At 40.6% G+C, this 20821-nt stretch overlaps 1 protein-coding gene across 1 annotated transcript in view; it reads left to right on the plus strand.

The window, feature by feature from the left end:
• Positions 1-718: 718 nt before the first annotated feature.
• SPTBN5 (spectrin beta, non-erythrocytic 5) overlaps positions 719-20821 on the plus strand; it is a 98190-nt gene continuing 78087 nt past the window's right edge. The window contains exons 1-16 of the mRNA XM_082057449.1: positions 719-769; positions 1766-1882; positions 4439-4606; positions 6138-6257; positions 7002-7159; positions 7915-8143; positions 10917-11548; positions 11785-11923; positions 13275-13507; positions 13946-14099; positions 14982-15182; positions 16138-16344; positions 17496-17672; positions 18398-18550; positions 19092-19222; positions 20419-20670. Of these exons, the coding sequence (XP_081913575.1) occupies positions 1772-1882; positions 4439-4606; positions 6138-6257; positions 7002-7159; positions 7915-8143; positions 10917-11548; positions 11785-11923; positions 13275-13507; positions 13946-14099; positions 14982-15182; positions 16138-16344; positions 17496-17672; positions 18398-18550; positions 19092-19222; positions 20419-20670 (3065 nt within the window). The 5' untranslated portion in view covers positions 719-769; positions 1766-1771. The remainder of the gene's footprint in view (positions 770-1765; positions 1883-4438; positions 4607-6137; positions 6258-7001; positions 7160-7914; positions 8144-10916; positions 11549-11784; positions 11924-13274; positions 13508-13945; positions 14100-14981; positions 15183-16137; positions 16345-17495; positions 17673-18397; positions 18551-19091; positions 19223-20418; positions 20671-20821) is intronic.

Here is a 20821-nt window from a genome sequence, read left to right on the forward strand (position 1 = left end):
TTGAATAACACCCCTTTTAAAAAAAAGAAGCCCACAGACATTTTGAGAACCATATGGCAAATTTAGAAATGGCATTATGATATGGGCTACCTATATGGGTTTATTACATGAGAGTGAGTTAATATCAATGCTCTGGCAGGGAAAGGCCATTCTTTGAATATCTGCTCTCCAGATGGAGAAAGTAGGCAGTGCTGAACTAACCAAAAGATCAGAAAATATTGTGAGGATCTTCTCTATAGTTCTGTTTCAAACTTTGTAAATTCTTCCTTTCATAAGGCTTTCATCTATGGTTGTGATCCTTCCCTGTGTTGTGGCTGAGCTGTCAGGCTTCAATGTTGCCCTGGTTCTGTAGAAGTTGAGCACTGCTTCTGCACTTCCAACACCTTTTCATCTTGTAAAATGTCAGAACTCTTTGTATTTACTAGAGCACAGAAAACTGTCAGGCAAGCAACTTCCCATTTGCAGTGGCTCGGTGTTGCTAGTTTCCTGTTGCTGATGTCTTCGCATACTAGGACAAATAATATTTTTTTTATGTTTTATTTTATGTTTTATTAATTAAAAGGCCAGAATAACTCAGAACTGGGCCTCTGTAAAATGGACACAGAGTATTTGGGAAGCAGGTTATACAGCTCCACACCTCCACAGTTTGTCAGAGGTTTTACTTTTTCATTCCCTTCTCTCTTTGCAGTGGGTTGACAGCAGCAGACACCTCTCTCCTCTTCCACCTTTACAACAGGTTTCTTGGTTTCACAGCTAGGCTGATATCCAGGTAATACGTATAATGGTGGCAGTAGTCCAAGCAGATGTTTTCTAGTCACTAAATATATCTGTAGCTATGGATTTTACACTGTGGGGGTTTTTTTGTTTGTTTTGTTTTTAAGTGATTTCTCTTGCCCTCACAACAGCAAGATCACTGCTTTTACAGATATACACTATAAGCCAAATGACTGCAAAAGCATTGTTCAGCTGAGCTGAAATCCAGTTCATAGTGTCATAGACTCTAAAGGGGGACTCCTTCTTTCTAATCTTCCTGAATGCTCAGCTTGGGTGCTGTGATTTTTCACTGATATGAATGAGGTGGATAAGTCTATGGCAGCCTGGGGAAGAGGAATAATGCTTCCCGACTCACTGCTTAGGACCTTGTCTGTGTGATTACGAACCTGTGTCACCATCCTTACAGTGATAAATATGCAAAAAGTGAACTCATGAGAGGAGAGAAGCAAGTTATTCCATTTGCTTTCTAAGCAGCTAATTGGTTTCTGTTGGAAATGCTGTTGTCTGAAAGCCAACAGCAACATCTCAACCAGTCCTCAGAGAACACAGCACACTTTCAAGCGCAGCATTCGAAGGGATTTGCAGATCCCTCTTTCTGACAGGGTCTAAGATCAGTTCTCTGTCATGTGCTTCCAGCACACCCAAGGAAGTTATTGATGCCTTTCAGATCATGGTGCCCCTCATGGGATCAAGTGACTGGGCAGAAACTGAAAGAAAGTAAAGCTGCATAGATACGTGTCACATTTTTGTCCTTAAACTAGAGGGGCATTTTAAAAGGGGGAACTCAAGTAAGCTTAGAATAAGGTTGAGTGAAATGGAAGTGCAAAGTACAAACTAAAGGAAATTAAGGTATTATACTGGGCGTGGTATTGAATCTTGTATCCGTTGGGGCTGGGTTCCCTGCATACACTGGGCATGTTATTGTTTTTTATAGCTGACCAGGCAGATCTCTTAAGCACTGATTACCTGACTGGATATTCTGACTCCCTAGGTGACCATGGGTACTGAATATGAAAAAGATCATATCAAAAAGCTGCAGGAGCAGCGTATGTCCATGCAAAAGAAAACCTTCACCAACTGGATGAACAATGTCTTCTTCAGGAATAATGTAGGTAGCTCCTTCAATTTGGGGATTTTTTTTCTGTGTTTTTTTTTTTTTTTATTTCACTCACTGTATTCTTTCTTTTTTTTTTATGTTATTTTTCACATGTTTTTCCAGAGTGTTGTCATTACACACATGTGCAAGCAAGGAAGGCTTTGACTAACCAGAGTGCTCTAGCCTGTATCTTTTACCTCACATCCATGTTACCAGTCTTCCCTGCAATCAGGGTTCACTTTTGTAGGCTATGTAACACTTTTATATTGTGATGACCACTGTATCTTGGTTATCATCTCAGAGGAAGATCTTTATTTGCTTTTATTTTTCCTATAAGTAAAGTATCTGCGAAAGCCTGGATTTCCCCAAACAATGCTCAATTCTTAATTGCCAGGCCAAAATTTAAGACCTTCTGCTTTGCCTGATCAGTCCAGTTTGAGCTGCTGCTCAACAGCTCTGAAAATCTGTCTTAGTTCTAGCAATTGCAGATGTACTACCATGCAAGTACAGACCAGTTTGTTTTCAGTAAGTCTCAGACTTCCAAAAAGCTTCAGAGCTGGTGTACAGTTGATTTGTGTGTCCAAGGTAACTACAACATATTCCAAAAGTCTCCAGACTTCCTGTAGATAAACTCATTTCAGGGACAAGTGATGTATCTGTGTCACTGTAAGCAATTAGAGCATTCAAAACCAATTCCCTTTTCTAGAATCTGTAGTTTATATTAATGAAAATGGACTGTGGTGGCACCAAGCAGGACCAGGCCTCTTGGATCCATTTTAGCTCATCACTATTATATGATGTTTCACTACTAGATGCATTTTTTTCAGTGTAATGTTTTAATGTTTTAAGATTGGTGCAAAGGCAGCCTCACAGCACAACAAACCTTTAAATTTGTTTTTCTTACCATGAGTGAAGAACTGCAAAACACATTCTCATTTTGCTACCTGCAGAAAGTTAGGTTTATATGCTGTATGAAATTATGTCTGTTTAGCTACAGATCAATATATATATTTTCTCATTTTAAAAGCAGCTTCAAGTTCAAAGATTGAAATGTCATTTCTAACTTCCTGAACAGTACTGGTTCATGTACCATAAAAGTGTGGGGGAAAACCCTGCAAGAGCTTTCCAAACCATATATGGTAAGAAACGGTGCAGAGACTGACAGCTTATCTAAGTCTTCTCAGCAATGTAGTCTCAGCTTTTCAACACATACTTTAATGTGATTGGCTCATACTACAGATACTGCAGTATTCTTAGTTGCACTGTTGATTACTTCAAGTCTAGCACTAAGGATGCTATTGGATTTAATTTGTTAACAGTCTGTGATTGGTAGCTTTATGAGAAGAATGATGCAACAAATCTATTAAAAGTATTGCTGGGTGAGGCATAAACTAGATATATGAAGCCTGTCTCTTTACATTTTTAAATGTAACTATTCTTCAGTTATAGAAGTGTCACAGAATATAACAGCTTTAACTTATTTATGGTAATATACCATAGGCAGAATTTTAAGTTTATTTAATATGCACAAAGAAATAAAGTTGGCAACTAAATAGGGAGGTTTTTATGGAGATAATCAGTCAGAGAAAGTTGTAAATTCTTGTTCCACACACAGTACAGACTTAAGGTCTCTCTGAGTTGCTTTTACACTTTGAAGAAAAGATCTGTTAAACTGATCAATAATCAGTCAGGAATGAAAAAGTGTATGTCGGTTACTTGTGCTTTTTTCCCTGCGCATGTAACTATTCTCTGAATTAAAACCTACTACTTCAGATTTTTTTTTTTTTTTTTTTTTTTCTGAAGACAAAAGATTATTTACTGTGATTTCAGAATCACAGTAATTTATTGTTGAGTGTGTGATATGGTTTTAATGTCACTTCTGTCTGGCTAGTGGCATGAGGCCAAAAGGAAACGCCCAAGGCAAGTTCTTGTTAGGTTAGAGTACACACTATGTCATGTTGTATCACCTAAGCAATGGGTGACCTCACTACTGGCAGCAATGAAATATGTTTTTGTAAAAGATCCTAATCTTATGAGACTCTGGCTAAAAATATGGAGACTTTGGTTGGTAGTGCAGGTCTAAGCAGAATATAACAGACTTTTTTGAGACTGCAGTAAAAAACAAGTCATTGAATGGGATTATCAGCTCAATTTTTAAATGAAATAAGTTGCTTAGAATAAAAAGTTGAAAAGATTAATTTTAATTTAAATAAAAAATGTCAGCACTTCCAAAACGTTTGATTTTGAAAATACTGGGGTTTTTACTACATTTTTCCATATCTGCTCTTTTCTTTATTTGCTCAGTTGTGAACTTTTTTTTTCTTTTTTTCTTTTTTTCTTTTTTTCTTTTTTTTTTTCCCCCGACAGCCTACTTTCATAAATCATATCAGTTCTTCTGCAAATCCATTTTTGGTGAATTAAGGTTCATCACTTTTCACTAGACATGCACTGTCACACAGAAGACTCAGTGAAACAGCAAGAATGCGTTGTTTCTTTAGTATTAGAAGTAGAGTGTTCTGTGGGACAGATGTTCAGCCAGAGTCTGTATTTTCTGACTGGTCTTCACAGGTAAAGGTTGAGATACAAGATATTTACACAGACTTGAAGGATGGCATCTCTCTTATGCAACTCCTGGAGCTGCTCTCTGGAGAGGCTTTGCCCAAACCAAACCGGGGAAAGATGAGAGTGCATTTTCTAGAGAACAACAGCAAAGCCATCACATTTCTGAAATCCAAGGTAAGATAATATTGATATTAGAGATCACAATAGCTTGTATATGATACTTACCAATTATAGTTTTATGCTCTTTATGATTTGCCCTGTAATACACAATAAGATAGTCTTTGAAGACAGGCCAGGGGTTTGATTAAAAGAAAAAAAATACATCTATCAGATTTAAATTTCTTTGTTACTTGAGTAACATGACTTATAAACAGCCAATGTTCCCCCAAAATGAGTCACACCCAGCTGAAAGTGTATTGCATTTGTGCATCTTTACAGAAGTTATGTTTTCCCAGGTGTTGGGGGACAGCAAACATCATTAGGCAAAGGTGAAGCTACCTGGTATAAAAATGCAGATTTTAGAGCTCTCATTCTAACAGTTTCAGCAAGTCATTGCAGTGGTTTTATTCAGTTGTGTATCCTCATTTCATCTACAAGTTAGTATGTCATTTTTTTTCTTTTCCAAGCAAACAATTTATTGTAGGCCTCTCTGGAAAATCATCACACAAAACTCTGCTATGAATTCCAGAGAAGCAGGGGGGTTTCACAGCAGGAGATTTGGGAAAGTATACAATGCCTGGATTTTTGCTAGTTACAAAACAAATGCATTATAGCACGGGGCTGCAGCAGACACATGCCTGCTGAGGGCACACGCTGTGTAAAGCCCAGTGGTATGTGCACACCCAGGCTCTGCCAGCTGGACCAGCCGACCATCACTTGCCACATGAGTCCAGCCTCCAGGGAGGGGATCATGCAGATAGCAAGAGCCAGTATAGCGTGCTCAGACTTCTTGATGAGGTATAACCTTGTTGGCATGAACTACAACCCTACTTGCTGCCCAGGTAATAGTAGAAAAGGCAGCCGTGGCTTGTTTAGCAAGAGGTTTTTGCTGTTTGGTGACCCCAAGAACTATATACTGATGAGCTGGCCTGGTCTCTGAGTTTGCCCTGACGTCATTCCTTTGGAGGAAAGGAGCACTGAATTCTGTTTCTTTCCTCTCCTTAAACATCAGCTTTCAAAACCTTTGTAGAAACTTCAAATCCTGGAGACCACCGCCCCTTTGCCAGGCTTTTGCTGAAACTCATCCTTGGTGCACATGTGAGCTAGAGTATGAACACAGAAACACAGAATCATTTTGGTTGGAAGAGAACCTCAAGATCATCGAGTCCAACCATTATACTAACACTGGCGCTAAACTATGTCCGTGAGAACCTTGTCTATGCGTCTTTTAAACACCTCCAGGGATGGTGCCTCAACCACTTCCCTGGGCAGCCTGTTCCAGTGCCTGACAATCCTTTGCGTGAAGAATTTTTTCCTAATATCCAATCTAAACCTCCCTGGCACAGTTAGAGGCCATTTCCTCTCATCCTATCGCTCGCTAACATGGGAGCTCACAGTTATACATACAAATGCAGACATCACATTAAACCTGTTTCCCTAAGAAAATAGCCAGAACATCCTCCTCAATAACAGCTTGTTACACAGATATCTCCTTCAGAGAGCTGGACAGGTGTACTTTTATGCTGAATGGATATTGGTTTATTAGCAGGTACAAGTAAAAGTGATCGGTCCTGAGAATATCGTAGATGGTGACAGAACCTTAATCCTGGGACTTATTTGGATCATTATACTTCGATTTCAGATTTCGTCTATCAAACTTGATAAGGTAAAACAGTGTCTCTGTCTTTTTGCCTGATAAGAGTATTTCAGAGATTTTGTAGAGTTTCACACCAGCAAGGACCATTTCAGCCAGCAATTTCTAAAAGCAATTGAATCCATTTTATAGTTTCTCAAAGAGATAGAAAACAGTAACTTGTAGATAGGTAGGATATGCATGTTCTTCATGGTCTTCTACAAATATTTTACTGGCTTTTGACTCCAGAAGTCATTTCTCTGATGACAGTTCTCTCTAGCTTTGGACTGCATGCTGTTCTTTCTCTGAAGAAAACTATCACTTTTTAAATGATTTAACATGTACTCTAAAGAGATGAAAGATAAGATCCTGTGAAGGTATTATGGAATCAATTGATAATTTCTAACATTAGACCTGGATACATTATATTTTGTTTCTGAATTCTAGTTCATTGGTAAGAAAGCAAAAAAACTGAGTCTTGCTTTTGACTTGATTTCTATAAACCTTGCAGTAGAGAAACGCTTCAAAAACTTTCTATCACCTGCATTTCATGTTATAATTTCTGAGTTCAGTTTTACTTTAATAGAAAACTTCTACTTTCATGTTAAATTATCCTACCTTCATAGCAAATACAGTCTGCAAGTCATGATTTTGAGGGGTTTTTTGAACAAGGCAGAAGTTATGCAAAATGATCTCTGGGAACTTAAGCATAAACTCACTGATGCTGCTTGCATATATTGTTCACACTGATTTTTCTTTTCCCTGCTCTCTTCACAGGAAGAATTTGGAGGCAGAGCTGATGTTCTATTTGCCAATGAAGCCTTACTACTCTGGTGTCAGCATAAAACTGCCAGCTATTCCAATGTGAATGTGAAGGACTTCTCCAAAAGCTGGACTGATGGACTGGCCTTCAACGCACTCATACATGCTCACAGGTAATATCTGATGGATCAGTTCAGGAGGAGTTCTAGCTCCAGCACAAGTTACTCCACGGTGTGAATTACAAGTATTTGTCAAGAAACCGTTGCATTCTCTCTTTGCCCCTTTTCACTGAAGACTCTCCTCTCTTAAATGGATATTCTTTCTCTGAGGAATGAAGAACCAAAAGCTCCTGTTTGGTAGGTCCTTTTGTTGGGCATAAAATTGAATTTCCAAGGGAACACCACACATCTGAACAAAACAGCCCAAGGCAGGAGAGAGAAACCACCTGGAAGAACCTTGAACATTTCTCCTATTAACAGTTCCGCTATATTTTCTGGCAGGAAATCACAGTGGGATCCTGTAGCTTCCCCAGCTGGGAGTCACGTCCCTTTTCAGAATTGCCTCTCTAGTGGGCTTTGGTTTTCACAGAGTCACAGAATGGTTGGGGTTGGAAGGGACCTCTTTCTTGAACTGGGGAGCCCACAACTGGGCACAGTACTACAGGTGTGGCCTCACTCATCAGTGAAGAGGGCGAATAAGTGAAGGGCAGAGATTTGCTGGGAGTTCATTTTCATAAGGGACAATTTTCTTCCTCTTACATACTTAAGGGGTGATGCTCTTGAATGAGGCTCAGGGTCAGATAGAGTAATTTCAGTGTTAATGTCACATTCCATAGCCTAATAAACAGTTTATGGTTTATAATCTGAAATAACTTACGACAAACATAAATCTTTCTTCCCATCCACGCCCTGTTCTTCTCCTTGTCCAGGCCTGATCTTATCCACTACAGCTCACTGCGGCAGGACCAGCCCATCAAAAACCTGAACAATGCCTTTGATGTTGCTGAGAAAGAGCTAGGAATCAGCAAACTGCTTGATGCTGAGGATGTGGCAGTACCCTACCCAGATGAGAGATCCATCATGACTTATGTGTCACTCTATTACCACTACTTCTCCAGACTGAAACAAGGCCAGACAATACAAAAGCGACTTAACAAAGTGAGTGCATTGCTGTCTTCAGAAGTCAAAAGTTCAATACCTACAACTAAATTCATTTTGGGAATGTTTTTCTTTGTTTTTGGGGGGCTTTTTTTGGTGCAAGTTCAACTTCAGGACCATTTGAACTGAATCAAATGGTACAGCCATTTGAAAGACCTTTTATCGTCACTTGAATCTCGAGAAGTGTCTGTAGGCTCTCTGAGCTCTAAAGGGGATTGAATTTGTCTCACTGAAAATGAATCCCTTTTTGACTTCACAGTTTCTGTTTGAGAACTGACGGGGCTCCAAGGCAGCTTGAGGCATACAGATGTCATTAATCTTGGAAAGATTACTCCTAGGCAAAAGCAGACCTAGTCAGCAATTTTCTGTTTTAATAGGAAAGGTGATTCCTTATTCTATAAAACTATTTTGGATTTTTATTTCCTGTGAAAATTCTTATCCTGTCTAACTCTATAGTCTGGTATAAAATGAAGAAAAATAAAAAACAAGACAAAAACAAAACAAACAAACAAACAAAAAACAGACTAAAAACCCCACAAAACTCAAAGCTATGTTTTTTTCAGTTCTCACATTTTGTCTCACATATGACCAGGAATTATATTAAAAACTGCTTGCAACCTGTTGATGGAAAACTGAAGGAATTTTGTGGTTGTTCCACTGAAGACCACTTTCCTTAGAGAGAATTTCATTTCTGCATTCAGAATATTCTGGTTTTGTCAAAAATACAAACCAAGCAGCCTGCAGAAAGCCTGCACATCCACATGGGTCCTACATGAACATCTGGACTCTGAGAACTGCCTGTACAGTTGAGAGGCGGAATATATTGCTGAATGGAAGGCACAAGAATCCAAACTAAGACTTCCCTGGTGGCAACAAGGTGAAAAGCTTTTGCAGAGCAGGGCTTGCCCAGATACCAAAGTGGTCTGGGACCAGAAACAAGATGATCCCAAAACATGTATCATTAACAGTGGCGTTCTTTGAAGAGAAGTGTTAACTGATAGCAGGACTTGGAGTTCTGTTAAAGACTGGCCCTCAGTGAGGACAGTGGGCAGTAGGATTTGACTGGTCTACACATGAATCTCTGGATTTTGGCCACGAGACATTTTTTTCTTCTGATAAACCTGAAATAGTCCTTGAATCACCACGCATGTATTAGAGGAACTATAGGGATCAAATAGGCCATAACTATTGTATTATGAAAACAAACAAACAGAACACAAACAAACAAAAAACCAACAACAACAACAACAAACAGAAAGAGTATTTTTTTCTTTTCTCTCTCTATACTTACCTGCTTCTTTTTCTCTCTCTGCCTCCTTCCCTATTTTTAGCCTCTCTGTAATGTTACAATCCTGTCCTCCTGCATATTTGACACACACATTCAGAAGGAGAATGAAACAGATGTTAATCTCTTCATGTCCTTAGTCCCCTCAAATAGGCAGCTCTGAATTTACTAATAGGATTGAGGAGGGAAGCCTGAATGTGCCAAGGAAGCCTTTGAATTCAGACTGTGTGACCAGGGTGGCAGAGAGAATCAGCTCGGGGAGGTCAGTCTCCTTGCCCCCTCCCACGTGAGGTGACTATGCATTTGCTAGGATCTTTCAGCGAGAGCTGGGTACGATGGCAGAAAATACAGAAGGGAGCCCTGATGTCACGGGCTGCTTTTCCTGCACTAAAGGTCGGTGCTGTTTTACTCCTCTTCCAACACGGTGACACTTATTCATTGCCAAGTGCACTTTCTGGTAGGTAAAAGCAGATTACCACTTGCAGGGACTGGGGCTTTGCTCAGTGTCACCTCTCTCACTAATCTGCCTGGCTGGAGCAGGCGGGCTCAGGGGAATGACAGAAGCTGAATGTTGTTCAGCATTAAACCTGACACCTGCAGGAGGGCTACTAAGTTAGGGTGAGGAAAAGAAGTGTAATGTAAAGTAAAAAGACAAAGATGGAAAAAAATGTAAAATGGAAAGAAAGGGTGATTTCATTCTAACACTTTTAATTTAATTATGGATCTCATTCTAAATGTTTGCTCCGGTGTTTACCTGAACTTGAAATAAAGGCAGGTCAGGCCAGATAAATCTCCTGGACTTCGAAAATTAGTACTGAATCAGAGTTAACATCCTTACAAAACCCCTGTTTGGCTACGAGACATTCTCTAATAATTTATATAAGGAAAAACAGCTCCAACAGAAGAGATCGAGAAGGGACTGTTTGACCACAGTCTGCTGTGGGCATGTGAGAGAACCAGGATCTTGTCAGTTGGTCTTCTACAGCCTAACCATGGTGAAGCTGAAAGGGTGTAATTGCATATTAAATGGGATTTAACTGTTTCAGTTTTAGGAATGAGACTGAGAAAAAAAAAATCTGTGTTCCTTTCATTGTCAAAAACAATCTGAACCCTCAGTCTGGGATTCTTGCTTTCTAGTCAGCCCACACACAGCCCACACAGGAACTGCTGACAGTCTCCACATGCATGCTGTTTATTCCAAAATTAACCTTTTCTTAAAAATTGAAACAAGGCATTAAATAATGTTTATTTATCTGTGTTTTATGGAAGGTTATTCTAGGATTTCACGTGGCCTCAGATGTGACAGCTACCACCACATTGGTATAAAAATGTGATGACTGTGGCAACCTGCTTGTTAAATACTATTTTCCTGACACATATTCAACTATTTGAATCCTAAGCTTGGTTTATGAAGATGTTGTTTTCTATTCACCCACTTTGCTTCATTCTGCTTCTTACGTGGCTTGTAACTTCGTATTCCCATCACAGATCGTGTTCTTCCTGAAGGAGATAGATGATTTGAAGCTTCTATATGAGCAGATGGTCTCTGACCTCCTGAAATGGATTAAACAGAAGGTGATAGAACTGGATGACCGTCATTTCCCAAACAATCTTCAGGAAATGTGGCTGCTCATGGCCAACTTCAAGACCTTCCGGACTGTGGAGAAACCCCCCAAATATCAAGAGAAGGGCATGATTGAAGCTCATCTCTTTAACATTAGGACCAAGCAGAGAGCCAACAACCAATGGCCATACTTGCCCCCAGAGGGAAGGACACTGCAGGATGTGGAAAAGCAGTGGATAATCCTGGAAAAGTCAGAGCACAATCGAGGGAAAGCCCTGCAGAAGGAGATGCTGAGGCTAGAAAGGCTGGAACAGCTAGCTCAGAGGTTCCTGAAGAAGGCAGCCCTGCGTGAGTCCTACTTGGAAGACATGAGGAAAGTGATTGGGAAGCAGGACTTCTGGCCAGAGAGTGCAGACAGGATGGAGGCTGCCAGTAAGAAGCTGGAAGCCATTGTGGCAGATGTACTGCCCAGGAAGGAACGCTTCACAGCTTTGGATGAAATGGCCACAGTCATCAGACAGGAGAACTATCATGGCAAAGATCAAATTGTGAAGAAGTGAGTGGCATTGTGATACTGTACAGTGGTGGGGGTCAAAATTAGCTGAAATTCTGTGGTGTGGTGGAAGAAAACATTGCTTTGACCTATTTTGTAATTGTGGCCTGTCCTCTGGCACTAGTGGTAAGAGTTGCATGTGTTCATTTAGCTCCTCTAAGGCTGTGAGCACTGAAAATCTTCCAGTGCTGCCCAAAGTCTTTGTTCCAAATTGGTAATTTCTTTCCCTTCCTTTGTAGGCAAAACAGCATTTCAAAGCAATGGCAAGATCTTCTGGATCAGCTGCAGAGACGACAACATTCCCTGGGTACAATGCAGGAAATTCTGGGCCTCCTGAGGGATATTGATGCCATTACAGAGGAGCTGAAGGAGCTGCAGGTACTGAGCCCTCTCCACAGGCACACAGCTTGCACTGCCTAAAACCCCACCATGTTCCAGGGACTGCCAGGTGCCAACAGAAGATAAGTCTATCAGCTATAGAAAAAAAATACACTTTTTTTACTTAGATGCCTAAACGTGCATTGCAGGTAACTAGATGAGAAAAAAATGGCTTTGCTACAGGGGCTCTCCCTAATCAGAAAGCCAGATACGGTGTTACAGGGTGTGCCCTACAGGTTCAACTTATATAGTAAAATAAAGACAAAAAATATTTTCACTGAATTTAGAATTGTGAAAGCAAAAATGGAATAAAAGAGCCTCCTGTTCCCATGCCACATAATGCTTCTGAATTACCTTCAGGGACTATACAGGTGGGGACTAGCTCAGATATATGTATTTCTTTCAGGTGTCTAAGCTTGTGAGAGAAAAGTTCCACTGTAAATGCACAGTGATTGCTGTTAACAAGAATTCCCAGATGTTACAATCATGTCAGAGTGGAGGTCTTCCCTCTAGCATAGGAAATAACTGGTTTCATATTGATTCTGTAATGGCAGAAAGTATATATACATCCTTTGGTCTTGCCTTGTCTTATTGAAAGACAGAAAAATCCTTATGACTACAGGTTGGCTTGTACCCAAGTTGGAAGACTCTCTATCAAGTTGTGAATTTCAAATTAAAGATAAGAGCTATCTGTAAGTTATTAATATCTCTGTCCTTGTGTTAGTCAGCAAAGAATGCCTAGTGGTTGGAACCATGGTAGCCTGAGGTTATGGGAAAAGATTGGTAAGGAAAGATAACATCCTACAAAATTGATACAATTAGATAGAGGACAGACTTTCAAGCACTTGGTAACTTCATCAAGCACCAATTAAATATTATGAACTATTTATTTTCGTTATTTAGACAGCAAAGGCAGGTTCCTCAAATAAAAAACTTTGCAGTCAGAACATATCATAAAATGGGATGTTGTAGAATTCTTGAAATACAGACTGTGAATCAATCTGCCTACAGGTGGGTGTACAGCAACGGGCTGTGCATTGAGCCCGTGAATTCTAAGACCTTGGGCGTTTATCAACAGAAATTACTTAGGTGTGAAAACAGATGCTTATTTGAAGAGACCATTACTTGCACAGAAGTGGACAGAAACTCTTGATTGTTTCCATTAGCTTGCGAAACAGAAAGAAAAGTATGATTCTTCTAATTAGGCAGCTTTTTAAATTTACCTAGCTGACATAATTATTTTACGTTTAGAAGTTGTGAGAGACAACAAGAACCTTTAAACTGATTTCTTTGTACTGAGTCCTTGGATGCACTCTCTGCCAATGCTTTTTGTTTCTCACTTTGTTTGCAGGTGCTAGTGAATTCCCAGGACTGCGGGAAGCAGCTCCTGGAAGTAGTAGATTTGCTGCAGAAGCACAACTTGGTTGACTCACAGATCTCTTCCTATGATGATAGATTGACACACATCACCCAGAGAACAGCCGAAATCAGCAAGGATAGCACAGTTAAACCAGAAGTGCTTTACGCAAAAGTTCAGATGCTTCGTCAGCTGTATCAGAACCTTATAGCTCTGAGCAAGTCACGGTAGGGCTGTGCTTATGGCTCTGTTCTTCCTGATCAGTGACTCCCTTAATCAGAAGACACAGCTTTCCAGTATTTGAAATTTTTCATTTCTGCATTCATAAAGGCATAACACAAGCAACTTGAGTAACTTGATTGCAGCCGACTGCAAGAGATCACTTGCTTGCAAAGCTAAAGAATAGCTTCGTTTTCAGCATTTATTTTTACTTGCTTTATGTGAAGTCTCAATATCATGTGTTTATCTCCTAATCTTCTAGAAGAAGAGGGAAATGTAATGTTGTTTCCTTTGTCTTTGTCCATGAATACATTAATCTGTGGCCAAAAAAAGCAGTTACAGGCATTCAGATTTTGGATTTTCTAAATTCTTCTTTGATTATGCTACCATTGTCTCTATGGGATCCTAATTCTGACTGAGATACGTGTTTTGTTTCTCCATTTTAGGAAATCTCAGCTAGAAGAGGCTTTGAAGCTTTTTGAATTCTTCCGTGACTGCAAAGAGGAAGAATCATGGATCTCTGAGAAATGGAAGCTAGCAAGAACAACAACATTAGGGAAAGATGTCAGCCAGATTACGGCCTCTATTCAGAAGCACAAGGTTATCTTACTTTGCTAGGGGTGTCTTGTCTTTATATTATAGCAAGATTTTAGAACATCTATATCCTTTGCTTCGCAACACTTACAAGAAAACTGTCAAACCACTCATTATCTCAAGTGTCATGACCACTGTCTAGAGTTTTTAAAAAATGTATATATTTCTCCCCAAGAGAGGAAGCAAAGGGTGGAGAAGGAATATACATCATACTGGACTAGAAGTGCAGCTCCTAATGAGGACACTGGGCTTGGTTTTAGCTCACTTTGGATGGGAGGGGAAAAAAGGTTGCTAGTTTTTGTTTTTCCCACTCCACTTTCCTGGTCAAAAGAGATGTGGGGAAAGAAAGAGATGGTGAAAAAGAGGTGGATATCAGCAGGCAGGATGGATCACATGGTGTGATTTTACAAATCTGTTACCACTTCCCCTAAGAGCTTGCTGTGGGCTAATATAAACAGTTTAGCTATATGAGCTACTGTATTCTTACAGCAAAGAATCATTGTAAACAAGTGAAGACACTTGTAGATTTGAGAACTTGCATGACAAAACTGGAACAGGAGCCTCTTCTGTAATTTTAATATACCTCTGTGTGTATCTGTGTATTTGTTGCTTTTGGAAGGCATAAGCTGAAGCAGTGAATGACAAACAAGTATCTACTTCAGTGAAGACTGCATAACAAACTTCACATCAAAAGCAAAAAGTAGGGACAGTAACTTGGGTGTGGGGAGCCTAGAGGCAATCATCTCAGGGCTCAGGGAGAAGTCATAGGCATGGATAAAACACAGGGCTCTTGGAAACATGTATTACAGCAGTGGAGAGCAGGACTCTCTCTTTGCTCCAGCTGGTGGGCAGTGAGTTGTGCTCACAGGTCTCCTGTCCTTCTGCCAGGCTCTTGAAGCGGAGTGCAACTCCCACAGGGCCGTATGTGCAGATGTGATGAGGAGAGGCTGGGATCTGAGCCAGAAGAACCCAGCGCACCAGGTGGACATCCTGAGGCAGACAGACAACCTGCAGAAGTTGTGGCAGCAGCTCCAAGATGAGGTGGCAGATCGCAAAAGCCGCCTGCAGGCAGCAGCTCTCATCAAGCAGGTACATGTGGCTCTGCTGTGGTGCGTGGTATAGGGTACATGAAGGGGGTTCAGTTCTGCCCCACACCCCTGCATGCAGGGCAACAGCAGCAGGAAGCCTTCAGGTGTCAGTCTTCAGAAAGATCTCCAGCAGATCAGTCTCATCCCCTCTGCAAGCCAGCTGGCAGTAGATTTGAATGGCTGGGAGGTGCTCTCAATTAAAAACACTAATGGAAATACCTCACATAATACTGCTGATGTAGTCATTTATGAGTGTGGGATCTGGGTAGCTGTGTGACACTTTTCTATACAAAAAAACCCAAACCAACAACAAAACACACATGTCATAAGTTCATGGATTGACCATGATCTCCTTGAAGCCTGCAAAACATTTGACCCTGCAATTCTGACCTACACAGATCTTTTACACATACAAACATTCACAAACCTGCAGATAAAGAGCTCTTATAAAATCAGCATTCACAAATCATATAACAGTATCACAAATGTTCTTATTATTGTCCTTTCCTACATTTTTGCTCAATCTGTTGTTCCCATGAGACACTTGAAACAAACTTTTTGTTTGTTGTTGGACTATTCCTTAGAACCCTTAGAAAATATCTTTTGTAATTACATGGTGTCTACCAACCTCATCGTGGGTTCCTTTTACTGCTGCCACTAAACACCATAAAGTTCTAGTTAGTAAGAAGTTTTTAAAGAGGTATACAGGCAATCGTTCAATCTATTTAGTCACTGTGATGCTGTCAATTCTCTGTGACTGATGTTATCATGAAATTCATCACGGATTTAGAGCTCTGGAGCTACCTTATTTGTAGATTTCACAATGCCTGCAAGTAACCAGACAGCTACAAACCTAATGTCACTTCTGACTAATTCATGATTTTCAGAAGAGAATGGAGTTGGGTATGATACTTGCAGGATGAAACCCAGCGTTTTCTTCTCCTTTTCTTCTTCAGTACTTTGCTGATATCGATGAAGCAAATTCATGGCTGCGAGAAAGGCAGCCCCTTCTGGCCAGCAAGGACTATGGAAAAGATGAATCGAGTGCCGAAGCACTTTTGCATCGTCACTTGCGCCTGGAGAAGGAGATTGCAGCCTACTCCTCTGAGATGAGACGCCTGAAAGAGCAGGCTGAAATTGCAGTACAGCAAGCTCCAGCTGCAGTAAGTAGATGAGATGTTGTATCATATTATCTTGAAGAACATAAATGAAATGGTTTTTAATTATGTAAAATACTATGATTTTGGCAGAGTAGAATATTCCAAATAACATAAACAAGAGCATTTTTTAATTCAGAAGAAACTTTGAATTAGAACAGAAGACTTTTTTTAGATGACAAAGAAGTTTATTTGGCACTCATAGCCCACCTAGTTAGTGTTCTGTGAAATGCCGGAAATATGCTCATCTCTATTAGTTCCCTCTACCAGTTCTCACAAATCCCTTCTCACACTTCATTCTCTCAACAGTATTCATTTAAATCAGCTATAAAGAGCAGACATTTAATTTTGTTTGTTTGTTTGTTTTTTGTTATCCTAATGTACTGGTGAACTATCTCACAGCTCCAGGAACAATTGTGGGATGGGTGTTGGGCACATGGCATGAAGATGCCCCTCTTTTTCAACTTTTGAATGGAGAACAGCTCATTTGATAACAAAAGTCATGAGAGACAAATTATACATTTCATAGCTTGCTTCTTTCAGACTTCTGTGATCACTCAAAATTTAGTTAAATCAGTCTGAAAGCTATGAGCACAACTTTGGGTCTTTCTTTTAGCTCATCGTTTCAACATTATTTTTTATTAGAATAAAAATTGCATTTTTTTTGTTATTAAACATGAAAAAACATATGACAACATGGTCTCAATGTGCAAATGTAAGCATTTCTTCAGTAGGGCACTTGCAGGCTTTGAAACTGCAGTTCCTGTTCAGGTACTAAAACATTACCACAAACAGAACTGTGAGCATAGTAGATTTCTTGGTTTGTTGGCAATTTTTAAAGTTAAAAACCAACCAAACAAACAAAACCACACCTACAACCTTGATATGGGCACAAAATGAGAATTTTTAGTGAATCAATATATTGTAAAATTAGCTAAATAAAACTTCTTTGAACAAAACTAAAATCTTTTTGGGTTATTTGTTTCATTCTCTCAGAATAAAACAAAGGAAGCAGATTCAAACAAATACTAGAAGTTTTTTCTTTAAAGGATCATAATGTTGTGATTTGAACTAGCAAGTCCAGATTTTTCTCCTTTGAAATTTATATCCAAATTACAAATATTCATCCAGTGGTTATGTTAAATTTTGCTGAACAGATGGTGAAGACTGAAGCCCCAAATGACTTAAATCAGAAGACAACTAAGTCACCATTCAGTCGAACCTGGGCGACATCTGAAACCACCAGTCCAGATGTTCATTTTCTTCCAGAGAACATCTGGAAGACCCAAGATGAAATAGATTCACTTTATGAAAATCTACAGAGCATGGCTGAGGTATAGTATCCCCTCCAATGCTTTGTGCTTCACAAAAATAGCTAAATCCAAAGCAGTACAAAGGGAGGTCAAGTGCAGTGTTGGCGTCTGCTTTTCAGTTTAATAATGTGCCTTAATCCTGTGATGTCCTGTGGGACTTCAAGGCTTGAGATTATAATTGAAGTTTTATATCAAAACACATTTTATATTGGCAAACTTCCCATTTACCTTCTAGTTTTTTTACTTTATGAAGAGTGGATTCTTTTGTATGTTTTTTCCCCTAATGCTTGCTTGCTGCAGCCCCTAACTCTTTGGGCTGTTTTACCCAATACCAGGAAAAATAAACAACCGTAATCTGCGTTTCTGCATTCTCCATTTGTCTTTTTTTTTCACTCCCACCTGCCACAATCCTAAAGACCAGCAAAAAAATGTTGTATGGGACGTTTACATATTTCTGAGACTACTGAGGTGAATCTTCAGTCAGCAACAGCAAGCAGCACAGAGGTTTTGCTGCCTGTAGGAGGGCTAAGTATTCTCCAAATGCTTCTCTTTGGCTTTTAAACCACTATTGCTCTGGCAATAAGTATTGTGATCTTAAAGCTAACATGTTCTGTTCTCTTTCAGCAGTGTCTGGCATAATTACTAAGCTATCAGCTATGTATTGTACTTTAAATGCAAGGATTTTTTTTTTTTTCAAATAGCTAGGAGTTACTACAGAAACATTTAAGTCTTCATCTGTTTCACAGGACAGAAAAAAGGCTCTGGAGGACATGATTGGATATTACCGCTTCTGTAGCTCTTGTGAAGAATTTCAGTCATGGATGAAAGATAAAGAGAATATTTTCCGGACTCTTCAGCCTCAAGCAGACAATGTGGAGGTTGTGCAGCAGAAATACCAGGTACCCCTTTTCCCTGCTTACAGATGACACATTTATATCAGATTAACCTTGGGAGAACAGATAAAGTTGGGAATTTAAGTTCTGGGAGTCTTTTCATTCATTTCAATTTAATGAGTCGTGTAGATAAGAGATTTTTTTCATATAAACTATGCTAAGCTTATTGTAGCTGATGTAATTATATCACTTTAACTTTTCCTATGGATATGGTATCCTGTACAAATATAATGGTACAAAAAGACTGTTTTTGTGGTTTATCGTATGGCACTTGAGGAAAAATGCCAGATGACGAAAAAGCCCTGCAGTGCACTTGCAACCCAGTGGAGTATGACATACGTGCATGGGCATAGCATCCATACCGGGGAAGGTCAGGAGGGCTATAGGGGAACCACATGCACAGGTGTGTATGGTGTCAGCAGACAGGGACATGGAGAAACCAACTGTGAAAAGTGGGAGATGAGTGGATGTGACAGATTATTGAGAATTGTGTCCATAGAAATGGAAAAACCTGAAGTTCTGCATTCTTGTTTATTTTCTGTTTTAGAGCTTTTTAACGGAACTGGCTGCAGGCAAGGGCCAGCTGGGAGATATTGAAAACTTAGCTATTAAATATGGAAAGACCAGTCCCAGCAAATATTCTGAGGTCCAGATTTGGCTGGAAGAGATCAACAGAAGGTAACAGTGCTACTGACAAAACAGGGTTGTCCCACGGGGGGAACTGGAGAGCTGACCCTTTCATGTCCGACCTAGATTACACTGAGAGAATATTCGTCCGATAGATTTTTTAACTCCCAGAATTGGCCTGAGGGAAGGTTTTCGTGGTGTAGCTGAGGTTTGCTGTATTCAGGTGCAGCTGTCGCCACCAGACAGGGATCGGGGCAAAGGGGCAGAGGCTGCAGTAACCCACTGCCCTAGCCCGGGAGCAGGGTAGGTGGTGGGGAACCCATAGCCCCCACATCCAACTAGTCTGTGGTGAGGGGGCAGGGCTGCAGCCCAGCTCGCTAGCCTGATTTTGCTGTGAGGCCTCTGCCTGGCTGTCAAGGGGCAGCAAGGGCCACTGTACCCTTTGGGATGGGGACCCAGCAAAGGGAGAGGGGCCTCAGCAGGCAGGGCCAGTCCCACAGGGAGGTGAGCAGGGTGGGCCTGGGATGGCAGCCAGGGCCAGAAGTGAGCCCCAGTCCTCAGAGCTGCCTGCTGGCAGCAGGAAGGGGGAAGCCCTCAGCTGCTCTGGCTCTAGGCTAGTCATGAGCCTGGTGCCGTGCCTCCAGGGCTGGTGGTGCTTCTAGGCCCCCAACACTGATATATTTAAACTGCAGCAACTTGTGTGTGTGTGCACATATTAAAGCACAAAATGAATTCACCCACAGGGGACAGCAGTGGATTCAGAGCAGTTCTATATTACACCACAGCATCTGATTTTGTTATTTAAACATCAGGGTGAGGATGCCCCTCACAAATATTGAAAGGAACATCAAACCCTCTTTGAATTCACCAAGTATGTTTAGTACCTGCTGTGTACATACTCCTGGCACCATGCCAGCCCCCTGGATCTGAGAGGCACAGCCAGGTTCTGATTTTGACCACTGTTGTTTATTTGCATCATATCCAGTGTGTTCTGGTCACCTGAGCAGAGTTGCCTTGCTTGGGATGGGACTGAGATCAACTTTGAGACTGTGGGGGAGGTGCAAGTGTTCACCTTCTCAGCCCACTTAAGTCCTGCTGAAATCTTTATACAAGACTTTTTCTGAATAGATAAAGGCTATAGTTCATGTATAACCAAGGCTATAAACTGAATCTGGTCACTAGGTGAAGGCAGGTTTTGGGGTGGTGGCTGGGGCTAGATGCAAGTAATTGGGTGATCTCTCTCCAAGGTGGGAACGCATGGAAATTCTGAAGGAGGAGAAAGGCTCCGAGCTGATTGGTGTGGCTGATGTGAAGATGTTTCTTCAGGACTGTCAGAGCATAGGAGTACTACTGCAAGACAAGATGGTCCAACTCGGGGATCTGGAACCAGGGAACTCAACTGCTGGGCTGGAGTCAGACAAGCGCAAACTGTTTACAGTTGAGAGAGAGGTCCTGGTGATAGAGAGGAAAATTGAATACTTAAGGAGTGTTGCAAAATCGTAAGAAACCTGCTCTTTGTTTCCATGTTCTTTGCTAGTTCTCTAAGATCATGTTGTAAATTACGGCTATCAAGAGAATGAGCAGCTTGTGAAGTTTCTCTTGAAGTTTCTTTTTCTAGCAACCTGAAAAACTGACTTGCCTGCTGGCTTG

The sequence above is a fragment of the Streptopelia decaocto genome (genome assembly GCF_964273445.1).
Source record: "Streptopelia decaocto genome assembly, chromosome: 7".
NCBI lineage: Eukaryota > Metazoa > Chordata > Aves > Columbiformes > Columbidae > Streptopelia > Streptopelia decaocto.